The following is a 15,019-nucleotide window of genomic DNA, read 5'->3' as shown; positions in this document are numbered from 1 at the left end:
ACCGAGTTTGTTAGAGATGTATTTTTTTTTTCTAATTAGAATAAAATTTTGGTTATTTTACCGCATCTATTGGAGATGCTTTAAGTAGCAGCCGCGTACCCTAAATTTGACAGATTTAAAACTTTTTTCAGTCGATGAATACAATTAGTTTTGATTTGGAAGGCATAGCTATTGGTTAAGCCTAGAGGTTAAACATGTGGTCCAAACAAATCATGGTCCATATCAAAAACCTTTGACGTGGAGGTGTTATGTCCTCCCATACCAAACGCAACAATCACACTGTTATCCTCAATAAAATCACTCTTATTTTATTTTGGGGGATAATATTGTTACTCAAATTTAATACTACTTCCTCAATTACTTAATCATCCAGAGGCCAAGGCTTTTGAGAGGGAGGGAGAGAGAGATTGATACCTAAATCTTTTTAATTGATATAAAAACTACTTGAGCCTCAAGCAAGCCCATCGTTTCAACCAAAATTTATAATATAAAATAATAAATAGACCATTTGTTGTTAAAGAGAAACCATTGCCTGCTTCAGGTTGTATTTCAGGGCATTTTATATTGGAAAGTATTATTGGTATTCTAAAAATTTCATTCTATACTCCCATAATTGTATTTTTCTTTCCTAATATAGAAAGTTTAGAGTCTAGAATGAGATTTTTGGAGTGCTAATAACAATTCCCTTTATATTTTGGTATATCTAATTGTCAAAATCCTTTGTCAAATATAAAGAACTGCTAACTTTGAAAATTATTGAGTATATAATACTTCGGAACGTTATAATATTTTTATTCTTTTGAGCAATTGATGATTAACAAGATTTATTTGTGAGTGAAAGAAAAATTAACATAAAATAAATTTATTGTCACGTTCATTTTATGTTAATTGATTTTTCATCATACAGTAGGAATGCACTCTGCATATTGTTGGAAGGGTGAATGCCAGGACTGAGGACCCGGAGACCCACATGTCATTTCACAAGATTTATAGAGATAACAATTGGGTACGTGGGGCAATTGGATCGATAACCCTACGAAAGCTTCGAAATCTTTTTGAATCGTCCACTTGTGGGTTTGTTGGACTCCATATAATCGCCTGCGGTAAAACATTAGGGTTCCTCCTAGAAGTGGGTTGACTCAAAACTCGGGTTTTTTACACAGTCCGCGGGCTAAGTCAATTAGTAAGATCATAGAACACATGACTTGATGATTAAATTTCTTGTTTAAATTATTAAATATGATATTCAATTATCAACCGTTACATCTTATGATCTACAAAATATCGCATAAAGTATTATCTGTAACATTTTACTTAGTGTTCATCTTGTTATCATCAAAGTTTGACACTTAGCACCAAAGTTTAGTGCTACTCTATTTATAAGTTGGAAGTCCTAGATTCGACTTTCATTGATAATGAGTTCGACACCAAATTATTATAGCTAATTTATCATGTGCTTAGCGAAAATTCTCTACTCCTAAGTGTAAATCGGTAGTTGTATTAAAAAAAAAAAAAAAGAAGAGTTTTTGTGAAGTTTAACTTGAAAAGTTACCTAAAAATATTTAGAAATTCAGAGGGAATATCTGCGTTATGATTTCATGGTTGAATTATAAAAAATAAAAATAAAAAAAAAGAAAAAGATGTGGGGGTCTAACCTCCATATCCAAAATTTGTAATGTCTCATCTCGAGTGGTTGCGGTTTCATCGTCATCATAAAGTTGAGAACAGTACCCCTCACCGTCCCTTATTTTGGCTCCACCGGCCGGTTCTATTATTTTATCACTAGCATTTGCCTACATACTTTATGTGTATGAAGATATTTTTTTAGAAAATGAGTACGAGAGAGGGGGAGAGAGAGAGAGAAGGTGGGGGGAGTGGGAGGTTTTAGTTTTTGGTTTATTTTTTAATTTTTTTTATTAATATTTGAGGTATTTTAGCATCACCTGTAGGTGAGGCTTCAATAAAGAACAATAAAATTTGGACCTGTGAAATTACATTTTTGCCCATCGTTTTTTTGTGTGATAGAAGACTAAGTAGTCTTTTCACTATCTTTTGGTTAACAAAGAGAGTTTCATTAATTAATAAAGATATTACAAATCTCAGATCAATTATTATCTGCCTAAATTAATATTAATTATTTTTATGAATTAATTAAATACAATAAGAGATCAACACCTATATGCAAATCTTTGAATCGTTGGTTTTCAATATGATGTCTGTAGCATATAGGGCGGGATGGGTCCAAGCTAACAAGATCCCCGGCACAACTGATGGAGAAAGCTTCTTGCTCAAACCTACCCTAAAAAAAAATGAAATCTTCTATATTTTGATCTCATCCGATTCACGCAAATGTGGATTCAATGTGAGAGCTTCTTTAGTAAACAGTAAGGTTGTCATATCGATGATTTGCTCCTACCCAGGACCCGGAAAGCTATTCTAGTTGAATGCGTGTGCGCTTGATTACGTTGCATTTTGTTAAACTTTGAATAAAAGAAACGATTGACTCGCTAAAAGCCTAAAACATGAATTCTTCAAAAGTCCTCACCTCCAACCTTTAGATAAAGTAACATCACAAATTCAGAATTCACCAAACAAAACACCAAAATCCAGCTCAATCTATACAAAATACAACATATGACAGATGGAATTTTATATATATTTTCGGTACAAGTAGAAATCATTTGGAATATATTAATTGAAACAAACAAGATATATACCACGTTCCTTGGATTTGGAACTTTATCTTGATTTATTTTAGACATTGTCATGCATGACTCGTAACCTACGCCAATAACGCGCTTTTTATTTTTTATTTTTTAGTTTTTATTTTTTTATCATGTATTAATCTGCAAGCCAGTATGTCATGTATAAATGATATAATATGCATCGTTTTACGGTTTTAAACAGTTTAGATTAAACATTAAAAAATTTAAACGGATGGATTAGATAATTCAGGTGGGAATTGGATCCCATTTGGATCTACTTTGTGGGGATCCTAGGAATCCACACATCTTAGCCATTCATCGTATATTGTGCGATCATAAATCATTTGATTTTTTTTATTTAAAATTAAACACAAATAGTATCTGATGAAAACTGACCGCACAATATAAGATGAACGGCTAGGATATGTGGATCCCTAAGTTCCTCACAAAGTGAATCCGAAGAGGATCCTCTTCCATTCATGTGCCTCTTCCATTCATGTGCACCATATTTAGCATAATCTTCTTATTATAATAGTATGGAATATAAATTTAAAAGGTACCAATCAAATCGTTATGAGATTAATGTATGCAAATGATGATTCATGAGGCTCAATATATCATTTTCATAATCTCCCAAGGATCTGCATCTGTATTCTCTGCAGCACTAGCAATGCCCAAATTAATGTGATAAAGACCAACTTTTTGTCTTTTTTTTGTCCTTTTTTATTTTTTATTTATTTTTAATTTTTTAATTTTTTTAATTTTCAAACAAAGAACGATTTGGGTTCCGATCGACCAAACAGAAACATAAAGTTTGGAAGTTCGGCCAAGCACTTCCTGTTCATATGGGTTTTAATTTTTTTTTCGTCGCTGGTGATCGTTGGTTAATTATGTAGCAAATTATATGATAAGGACTCAAAAGTTTTGTTATCAAATTTTCAAGGAGCACTTTCCTCGAGTTTCTTTCTACTTTTGGTTTACCCTCGCTCTAAAGAAGTATATATTGACAGGGGAGGCATATTGTTGTAAGCAATTCATATTTTATCAGATAAATATAAGCAATTTCAGATAAATGTAAGAAAAAGATCCAGATCACTTTATTACAAGCATAAATATTACATAAAAAGCATAAATATCACACAAAGAATTAGGTCAACGGCATTATCCCAATAACCTGAAGCATTGAACCCTAGTGGCGGCAAATGCCATGATTTTAGCTTGAGAAACCATTTTGTACCGTTCCCTTGCAAAACCCTAGCACTGAAAGGGACATACACAACCATTTGGACCAAAAGATATATGTTCTGTGGAATCTTAACGGCTCACACAAATATATGCATGTCGGAAGTGAAATATACCAAATAATATGTATATGCATGAACCAAATATTGCTAGCTAGCTTTCATGCACAAATAATTGTTGGAGATCGAGTGTCCTTCTTTTTAACTTTAGCTTTATACATTATATATAATATATCTTATAGAATCATTTTTTATCAAGTGGTGTTACTTTACAATGTAAATAACTTTGTTTATGTGCTGTATGAAAGAAAAAAACTTCTCTCAAAGTAGAACTCTTCATGAACTTTTGGTTATCTTATGATTTGACGTTAATTCTTATGTCAATATTATAAAATATTATGTTAAAAATATGAAGTGACAGAGAATACATAAAAAATCTCATTTTTAAGAGAGTTTTCTTAATATTTCTCACCTTGAAATTAAGGAGGGACCACCTTACAAAAGTTCTATATGGCCTTTTCTTTTTTTATTTTCCTTCAATGTATGAGTTGCATTGGCATTAGAAAGAGCCTGCCGATTACTTAACCACTTCAATCACATCATAAGTTTAAGAAACCCAGACAGGGAAAACAAAAATGTTTAAACTTTGTATAAAATAAATATTAAAGATTTAAATATATATATACATACAGATATGCTATTGGCTCTCATTCTGCAGCTTAATATTAAAAAACTCGCAACTGTATAAATGGCTTGAAAAGTCATGCACTTCATGGTGTAGCTAGCTAACAAACTAGGGCAGAACAAACACATTTGTGAACTATAATGCTAGGGCATGCAAGTCCAACTTCATAGATCTATATTTTTCCCGCGTTAATCATCGTACATCAATATCACAATATGCATCTGCAATTTATGCTTAGGGTTTTTGGAGTAGTTTTTCCCTTTTTATTATTATTATTATTTTCAACTATGCATAAGAGCATGATATGCTTCAGAATTTTATCGTTTGTTTCTTTGGACTCTTCGACCAACTAGATGAAGAAAAGATATTGGCATGCACCTGAGCATTGTAGAATTTTTAGATTGATTATAGAGATGGACCATATCAATTTTACAAACTAATACATCAGTTGCAGTAGGCCAGTAACCAAGGGCGAAGCCAATTAAGGCTTAGAAGGGTCATCTTAACACGCCCGACCCTAATATTCCCCAAATACCAGGGTATACATGTGCTGGCCGACACCCGAAGGTGACAAAGCCATACTAGAATGCATGTGAACCAATGAATATAAATAAGACTTATAAATTTAAATGTAATTAATATACAAATGAGAAACGTGTTCAGAGCATATAACTAACCCTAGACACTAAAGGGAATAACAAAAAATTGAATGAACAAGAGATGGGTCCTACACGGAGAGGACTCGAAGATGCCAATGCGGGAGTGCCTTAACACCTGAGTTGTACGCCTCGAATCTAAGTCTTAAGGGGGTGCAAAACAAACATAAGTGGACCAAGTTGATATATATATATATATAATACTGAAACAGTTGTTCAATAACGTACTAACCCCCAAAGTTTTATGAAAACTAATAGAATAATATGTGATAGGTTTTCCGAAACCCTAGCATGTCATAAAAACATATATAGTATATAGTGTGCTAACTAGTGGTATTAGTATCGCCCGAAGGCATATAGAACTCTTCCTTCAGAACACTTCTTTCACAAGTATCAATCGCCCGTAGGCTCCTACAGCACCCAACCCGTAGGTCAATATAAGTATCATTGCCCGTAGGCAAAATAGTGATCACTAAATATGCACAAATCCTTGAATGTACTGATTCCAAACATAAGTACATATATCTCAAAATCATCTTCATAGCATATAGTTATCCATCATATATACTATAAAAAAGTGTAAAGAAACATGTTCATAAATAGTATATAGTCATCCATCATATATACTACAAAGAACATAAGTTCAATAAAATATGGTATTCCAAAATATTTACAGTAAAGCATGATATATCATAAGTGTAAATCTAATTTACTCATAAAACGTAACCATTAAATCATGCTTTTCACATATGCATTTCTACTTTTAAAACATGCATTTTAGAAGGGGACCACTCATAGATACTCCGTCTTCGAAAAGCCACGCAAACTAGTGAAGACGGAAATGCCACAATAAATGCACCTTGCACGACGGCTAACTAGCCGTGGTTTGGTCGGAAATAGCCTCGAAATTGGCGGAGGTCGCCCGAAACTTTGGTTTCCCAAGTAGTGGCCGGAAATCGGCTCGAAAGCCGTTGGACTCACCGGAAAAAGAGGGTTCCTTTAGTCCCGAGTTACGTTGTCACTAAAAAATGGTGGTTCCGTCGATGCCAAGCGTTTTGATGAGGGTGTGGTCGCCCGTTGCAGGTGTGTAATGGGTGTGTACTGGTCCTTGGGAAAGAGAGATGGCTAAGGGATCTGAGAGAGAAAGAGCACGGGAGAGTTGAGAGAAAGTGAGGAAGAGAGAGAGAGAGAGAGAGAGAGAATAGTGGGCCGAGGGGACAAAATCCAAAGGTGGGCCCCTTGGGCACACCTATTAAGGCCCTAAAAACAATATTTTAAACCAAATATCCCATAGCCCAAAAGAATTTACCAAAAATACCCTTCTATTCCGTAAAATTCGGAACGAGTTGTCACGCATCTTTTGCATCACTATGGCAATGTAGTTTTGCTCCTCATATTTTGCTAAGTTTGTTTTGCTTTGACCCTTCTCGCCTTGATAATTATTGAATTCCTTACTAATGTTGTTTGGCTTTTAGTTAAAGTAGGTCAAGAAAAGTATATGTATAATAACTTTTGGAATGATAATTATCCGTCTACTACATAGAAATTTATTATAAACAGCTAATGAGAAATAGTGAAACACTAAAAAGACAAACAATAGAGATACTGCATAATTAGAATGAATTAGAGATTATGTATTAGTATTTACGATAAATACTGTTTAGACTAATTATTTTCAATTGAAGGTGAGAGGTTTTACATTTGGCTCTCATTATGTGATTTAGTCAAATCCCTCACCTCATTGTGTAAAATAAAATATCATTATATAAAAAATAGATCTTATACTCATATAAAATTTGATCCTCGTAACAAAATCTCTGACTCCGTCACCAGTAACCATTGCATTATTAAAGTAGGAGTAATACTATAGTTTTTCTCTATTTAAAGGTGGTGGTGTGTTGTTGGCCTAGGAACTCTAGGTGATAGGTTAATTTATCATTTGCGTGACAAGGAGAAAGAAATCGAATGAGTTCCAAAACAACTTTTATTAAAAGAATCATATTCCAATCGAGGCATTTTTCATAAATTATGTTATCTCACATTGTTAGGCGGCCAGTTCCAAATTCCAATCCACTTTAAATGGTGAAGACATTTCTCCTTAGGAATCTCATCGATGGGGATCCTCCCAACAACTAAAAAAAAATATGGTTAATGGAGAAAATGGCAAGCTAGTTAACTTTTGAGTTTTGAACTTTAGTTGAAAACAGTAAGCTAATTATTAACTCGGGCAAATTAAACCAATTTATTGGTAAAAGAGTTCCTTTAGAAAGGTAATTTTAAAGGAGCATGGGAAAGAGAGGGAATACCTTTTAAATTAAGTTAAAGGAGGAGGACTCTAAACTAGGATTCGGAATATTGTGCTTTGAGTTGGATTCAAAACTGATTGGCTTCCTCAAAAATGGCACTTGATAGAACCATTATTCTTTTTTAAAGGAGCTAGGGTTAAGAGGAACATTACCATCACCATGAGAGAGAGCTACCTCACTATATATGTATATAAATGTAGAGAGCTATTAGACCTACCTCATTATCTTATTTTCCCACCCACGTTATAATCCCACCCATCTTAAAAAGTTAAAAAAATAAAATGCTATTTCCCCACCCACTATTATTCCCAAAATAACCTTTAATATATACATACATATGAAATTATAAAATTGTCTCTTAAAAAATATAACAAATAATATCTAAATGAAAACCACTAAGGTCTGCAAATTCAAATGGAAACGACAGAGGTATCCAAATTCAAAAGAATTCGACAACGACAAATTCAAAAATACAATGGACAAATTCAAATGACCTACACACAAATTACTCTTCTACCTTTTCAATAGAAACATAGTCTTCTACTTCTTCCGTAGAAGCGTCACTTCCACCTGTTCAATGAAAAGGTCATCTTCTAAGTCCGTTGATATGTTTTTACTTTCTCTAAATGAAGTAGATGAAAATACGAGTTAGGGTTTAAGGTAGACAAATCGTCTCCCACGCCCAAACTTTTTTTTAAAACAAAATTTAAGCAAAACAAGATAATTAATGTCCTTATCAGTCTTTTTGCAAATAGACAAATTTGTAATTAAAAAAATTCATTAAAAGGTGGGTAGGAAGATAAGACATTGGGATGAGAATAACATCACTCTAAATATATGAGCGTTAACCAATTAATATATTAATGTGACGCTAATTACTGATCTGAATTTGCTCCACAACCTAGCTATATAAGCTTAGCTATTTACCTTTCACTCTACTGGAAAACAACAGGTTCAATCTTCCATATGTCTCTCGCGTATTCATGAATTGTACGGTCACTGCTGAACTTGTACGAACCAGCTGTGTTCAAAATCGACTTCCTCGTCCATCTCTGCACCATGTTCGTGTACATTTATAAGGAAGTTAACGTTCAACGAGAAAAGAAGTAATGAATTAGTTGTTCAAATAATATACAATCACCTTTTGGTCTCGATATGCCTCATCAACCTTGTCTTGGCACTCAAGGTAACTAGGGAAGTCCTTGCCAACGAGAAAGTAATCAGCACGACCATAACCTTCATTTCCTTCCAATGATCCCATGAGTTCATCATAGTTGTAAGGACCAAACACGCCGGTTCTCACAAATGCCTTCACTTCTTCGAACCGCGGGTCCGGAACGAACTACATTATATGTTAATTAGGTCTAATAGTTTGTTAACTGAGTGATTAGTAATCAACTAATCATATATTCTACCTTTCCTTCAGATCTTTCTTTCCTTAGCCCGGCAATTTCATGAGCATGTGCACCAAAGAGGAAAAAGTTGTCCTCTCCAACCTCTTCTCTTATTTCGACATTTGCCCCATCTAGGGTTCCAATTTGTACGCAACCATTCATTGCAAACTTCATGTTGCTAGTTCCACTCGCCTCCATTCCAGCAGTGCTGAGAGAGCCACAGATTTAGTACCATGATTACCATTATTTATGCTTATGCGAAGTTCAGAAACGTTTTCAGACAACCAGAAGCACTTTCATGAACGTTTGACAGAAAAAAAGTTTAAAGTATTTGGGTTATGGTGCTTTCTATGAGAAGCACCTATCAAGTGCTTCCTTGAGAAGTGCTTCCAAATGCACTTGAATTTTTCTTAAGAACTTTGTTATGCTTCTAGCAAAAGCGCTTATGAACATAACTGCTTTCTATAACAGCATTCCCAAAGAGGCCAGAAGTTTATGAGACCAATGATAACTTGTAATTGAAGCAATTGTGCAGAAATGAATCTAGAAACCTGATATGCTGGGAGAGCTCACTACCGGGAATAAGCACTTCAGCAACACTGACATTGTAGTCAGGAACAAACACAACCTGTGGTTGAAACATCAAAGACATGTACACTTGAGCAACTCACTCAAAATTATTGACAAGAATGGACATGGTGAAGCAGCTGATAATTTCTATGAGCCAAAAACATACCTTTAAAAGGTCACCTATGTCCCGATCGCAATTCACTGTGGCTCCTACATCTGTGATAAATTTCACAATCCTTTTCGCTTGGATGTAGGTTGCGAATGCCTTTCCTCCAAATATACACACCCTTGGAACAAACTTTGCTTTTCTTTCCTCAGGACTCATTTCCTTCATTTTCTTGTAGCGATAAATGATACCCAGGATGTTCAATAGCTGCCGTTTGTATTCATGAATGCGCTTCACCTGATATTATATATAAATTTAGTTGAAAAACAGGACCCGAGGAAACAGGGGAAATATTTATTGGATCAGAAGTTTACTTGCACATCAAACATTGCGTCAGGGTTGACTAGATAACCAGTTTTTTCCTTGAGGAAGGATGCAACCTTAATCTTGTTTCTCCTTTTTGCTTCCCTCCATTCGGATTGGAGTTCTTCATTATCAGCAAACTGTTAAGAAGTTACGCAATGTGTAAAAGGAGACTATATAGAACAAGCAAAAAAATTCAGTACATTTGCGTGATGCAGGTAGTTTGCACAATGCTGATGGAACTTGCTATCATCTTACACAAAAGTGAGATTTATAAATATTGAAATTCATATATTGAAGTGAAGGAAAATCAAATGACCAGCAGCTATGTATTCAATGACTTGCAGTTTAGCTAGTTATGACATCTTACCTTCCGAAGGGTGACCAACATGTCAGTATTTCTTACCCAATCGTCTGTTCCAATCCATTTGGTTATAATTTTACTTAGACCTGGATTGCAGAAACGAATCCATCTTCTCGGTGTCACCCCATTTGTCTTGTTTTGAAATTTCTCAGGCCACAACTGCCAGAGGTATTAATATTATGTGAAAAATAGTGGACAAAAAATATGCAAATACTAAATGGACGTCAGTAACACTTCCAAGTTTTGTTATAGGGTTTATACCTTATGGAAATCGTTAAATACTTCGTTCTTCACTATTTCGCTGTGAATCTCAGCAACGCCGTTTACTGCATGTCCACCAGCAATGCATAGATTAGCCATTCTCACCGTCTTTGGAAGTTTAGGATCCGGTTCCAATGTAACCTCATTTTTTGTATTAGTGTCCAGTACTTTAGATTGACCTACTTCATCAGTGGTTTTAGCTTCTTTATCAGAAAAATCGACTTCCTCAACGTGATCAACTGCAGAACTTTCTTCTGATTTACAGAGAATTCCAATGACTGAGTCAGGCAGATCGATATTATCAAGAATTCTCATTTCTCTCAGTTTTTGTTCCAACAAGTTAAGATCCTCTGTGCCGTACTCAGCAATAATGGTATGAATTAGCTGGTCAAGAAGACGAATATGTTACATACTACAGTAGAAAGTAAAGAATGAACCTTTTGCTCATTAAATGAATTTTTATCGCAGAACGCTGAATATTACCTCCTCATCAATCGTTCTTATGATCTCAACGTGTCGAGGAAGTAATTCCTGTATGAGCTGCAAACTCCATTTCTCCAATGCCTCAGGTAATACTGTATGATTAGTGTATGCAACAGTTCTGCAAGATAATCGACGAATGAAAAAGCATTCACTTATATATAACTATACATGTAAGGAAAACACTCCAAGTCACAGGGAATGCGCCAACTTGCAGCTAAATAACTAGTCAAAATATCGAGAAGGGAAGTACCTTCGAGTAATATCCCAGGCTTCCGTCCAGCTCAAGCCCTTAACGTCCATCAATATCCTTATCAACTCCGGGATGCAGAGAGTTGGATGAGTATCATTCATCTGCACTGCAACCTTCTCAGGAAACTCCTCCCATTTCAGACTCCCCCGATCTTCTCTCAAACCGCGCAACTATATCTTGGAGAGAAGCCGAACACAATGTGTACTGTTGCTTTAACCGAAGTGATTTTCCCTCCATGGATTCATCCCCAGGGTACAATACATAACAGATCTAATGAAGATGAAAAGATTAAAGTAACACAACCATGCAGATTTGGAAGAATAAGTGTAACAATTATGATGAACACATACTAACCTTTTCGGCATTCTTTAGAGCTGCATACGCCTTGGCATGATCTCCAGTGTTGAAAGCATGTGAATCAAACTCTTCTGGTGCTACTTTTGTGGACCAAAGTCGAAGGTTTATGGTGGTTTTAGTTTTAAATCCTGGTATGGGGACATCATAGGCAACCGCTGTGACATTTTCTCCTCCAATCCATGTCTTTTTTCCATCTAGCCCAGAAACAACTTCGCCGTAGAATTTTACAGGATAGCTCACATCATTTCTTGGAATTTCCCACGGATTTCCCATCTGATAAGGGATAGTGTTCTTAATCAACAAAATTTAGTGAATGACTTTTAACAGAACAGGAAAAAGTAAGTCTCAATGATTAAACCTCCAGCCAATTTTCAGCAACTTCCTCCTGCCCATCTTTTGTAATGTGCTGTTTAAATAAGCCATACTTGTATCTGAGTCCGTATCCCCATGCCGGGTAATTTTGAGTGGCCAGGGAGTCCAAAAAGCATGAAGCAAGCCTCCCCAACCCGCCATTTCCAAGCGCAGCATCCGGTTCCTGTCAATTAACAACACAAAATTTAGAGACTGCCAAAGTAACCAGACAATATTAAGTAAGTCCATTCGAAGGAATGCTCAACGGAAATCGCAGTAAAGTTAATCAAATGGTCAGGGCATCTGACCTGCCTAGCTACATCCTCTAGATTGTGCCCTAGCGTTTTCAAGGCGTCTGCATAAGCCCCCGAAAGCTCCAAGTTACCAATGGCATTCAGCAATGCTCTTCCCTGCAACAATTTTAAAACATAACAGATGAGACGTCCTTATGCTCAACAAGCAATGTATACAAAATAGAGGTTATTTTCGGCATCAGGATAAAAAGAGAAGCTCATGGCAAACCTGTAGAAACTCCATTGAGAGATAATATGCCTGCTTTACATTCAGCCTGTCATAGTACTCATATGTAGCGTTCCAATTAACAATGAGCATGTCACGAACACTTTCAGCGGTAGCATAGAATGCCTTGGGAAGCGCGAAAGATTCGATAGAGAAAGAGGGTGTGAATTCGGCATGGTATTTGATATTCGATGCAATGGATGAAGAATCCGGAGGATTTGTAGCCAAACTGCCTGAAACATTTGATCAAATCAAATAACAACTTAATCAAGTCGATATAAATGAGTGAATATAAAGATTTTTGTAAGTGGTAAACTCCCAAATTATTGAAAGTGCTTTTGACAACATAGAAAAAGTTGAATGTGCTTCTGGGTTAGCAAAATACATCGAAGAGAGAATTTCAACTTGCTTTTAAGAAAACGCTTTTGAGCTGAAGTGCTGTCTAGAGAAGCATTTTCAAACGCACAACGATTGGGCTCCTAGAAAAAAATTCAGTGACGGGGCAATGAAATCTTCAAAGTGAGATTGTGCTGAACCCTTTGACTTAAAATTGATTTAGCAAAGTAAGTTCCCACCTCAGCTGAGATCGGTAGAAAGTGCTTATGCAATTGGCTATGAAAGCATCAAATCTTTTCACTTATGTGAAAAAAGCACGTTGCAACCAAAATTCTAAATCAAAAGGAAACAAATTTAACCAAACCTTGTTGGGTTTGAGTGGCGACATCTTTCTCATCAGTCGCCACGTTCTTCACACGAAGCTGCCTCCTTGCTCGGCTGCGGGAACAAGTGGTTGTTGTGATAAAAAACGGTCTCGAGTTTCTTCTTATGTGGTTGGAGTGTATGAAGGTTGAGACGAACTTTGACGGCGTTGATTTCGTGGAGAATGGTAATGCCGCCATTGCTTTCTCAGTATCCCTCTGAGAAAGTTAGTAGCAGAGCAAGGAGAGAATGAGTGAAAGAGAGAGTGTGTTGCCTTTTGTCTGCTTATCCTCCTCATGTTTTAGACGAGGGAAATGCTTTGATTCGTCGTTTTCCAACGTCTCCACTATTACTTAGTTTACCACATTAATCTTTTTTTCAATTAATTGGCCTTAATCCAATTAATGAAATTTTTTGTTCTTACTCCGTGTGCTTTTCATCCTGAAAAAGCTTACGAGGAGGGGAGCTACCCCATTTTAGAATCAGAGTATATCACAAACTTCTTCGAGAATTTACAAGAGATTTTAGTTCATTTTTTAGTTTTTATAGATCGCCACTGAAAAAGGTAGCTGATAGTAGAACTCGAACCTAAGCTTTGATTTAATGAAAATAACGATTCTTACTAACTCAACCAACCCTCGTTGGCATTATTCACTTTAACTGAAAATTTGGCACAATTATTTGCATGATATTGTTCCTGCATTTCCTTGAAATTTCTTGAAAAGTACGTGAAGGTTATGATCTCACTTTTAGTCAAGACAAGTGGGCCGTTCCGTTATCCTAACAACTTGCCCTACCATGCAAGCAACTATCACCTTATTTTGGTGACTTGCCCCTTCAAATTGCAACTAGCCACTTTGATTTTGTTAATTTGTTGTTTTTTATCTGGAGTTTGATCTTTGTTTGTTGCTAATTCATTTTCCAAATCACCCTTTTCAAGAAATTTTGTTGTCCATCCATTCCTCGCAAGTTTTTTAGCGTGATTCTCATCTCACGTTGTATTACTAATCGAAATGTTATATATGAGCCAACAACTTGAATGATATTTCATAGGATTAAGTTATATAATGATAAACATATACACATATTATAACATGAGAGCTCTAAAAACTTCATATCACAATTTAACGATCACACTGAAAAAATAATCATAGGGCAAAAGATTGGTATCTAACAATTTTAGAATGAACCAGCTACCAACTAATTTATTGGTGTTCTCATCTACAATGTACAAGTCTCAATCTCATATCCGCTCTCATTATGAGGAGAAAATTTTCAATGTGTTTGAAATACGAAGTGGTAAATCATATCTTATTATACAATTAGAATAATTTTTCTTTCAAATGTCTCTCCAATTGTATAATAACATATAACATTCCGCTGTGTATTATAGGCATACTGTAAAAATGCCGCATCATAAGAAATTCCAGAATGGAATAAAGGTTTGGGCCACCAATGACTCTCTCTAACCCAAAATCAGACCCAATGGAAGAGGGCCATTTTGGGATTTTAATAACCCAACAAGAAGCCTACAAATTGCCAATGGACCATAGTGACAGGTGGCCATCTGCTTCACCCACGTGGCACCACGTGGCATGCATACATGTCTTGACAATAATCCTTTATTTATCCACAAAAATAATACAAACTGAGGAAATTTGAGGAGGGAAGCAGGTAAGTCCCTCCCAACGGTCTCTCAAAGTTGGACT

The 15,019-nt window shown here is 35.6% G+C and overlaps 1 protein-coding gene across 1 annotated transcript; it reads right to left on the bottom strand.

Moving 5' to 3' along the window:
• Window positions 1-7,931: 7,931 nt before the first annotated feature.
• LOC125477546 (alpha-1,4 glucan phosphorylase L-2 isozyme, chloroplastic/amyloplastic-like) lies at window positions 7,932-13,591 on the bottom strand. Its single transcript, XM_048584725.1, is given in 17 exon segments — window positions 7,932-8,163; window positions 8,521-8,645; window positions 8,735-8,935; window positions 9,009-9,195; window positions 9,539-9,615; window positions 9,724-9,960; window positions 10,038-10,166; window positions 10,397-10,549; window positions 10,652-11,035; window positions 11,135-11,252; window positions 11,385-11,531; window positions 11,533-11,654; window positions 11,739-12,014; window positions 12,100-12,276; window positions 12,401-12,502; window positions 12,615-12,844; window positions 13,312-13,591. Coding segments are annotated over 16 exon segments (2,856 nt in total). The 5' UTR covers window positions 13,511-13,591; the 3' UTR covers window positions 7,932-8,163; window positions 8,521-8,528.
• Window positions 13,592-15,019: the final 1,428 nt, after the last annotated feature.

Source organism: the organism of the source record quoted next, unplaced genomic scaffold, assembly GCF_019419815.1.
Source record: "Pyrus x bretschneideri cultivar Hongxiangsu unplaced genomic scaffold, Pyrus_bretschneideri_v1 Contig22, whole genome shotgun sequence".
Taxonomy (NCBI): Eukaryota; Viridiplantae; Streptophyta; class Magnoliopsida; order Rosales; family Rosaceae; genus Pyrus; species Pyrus x bretschneideri.
This window is presented reverse-complemented; position numbering and strand designations above follow the sequence as displayed.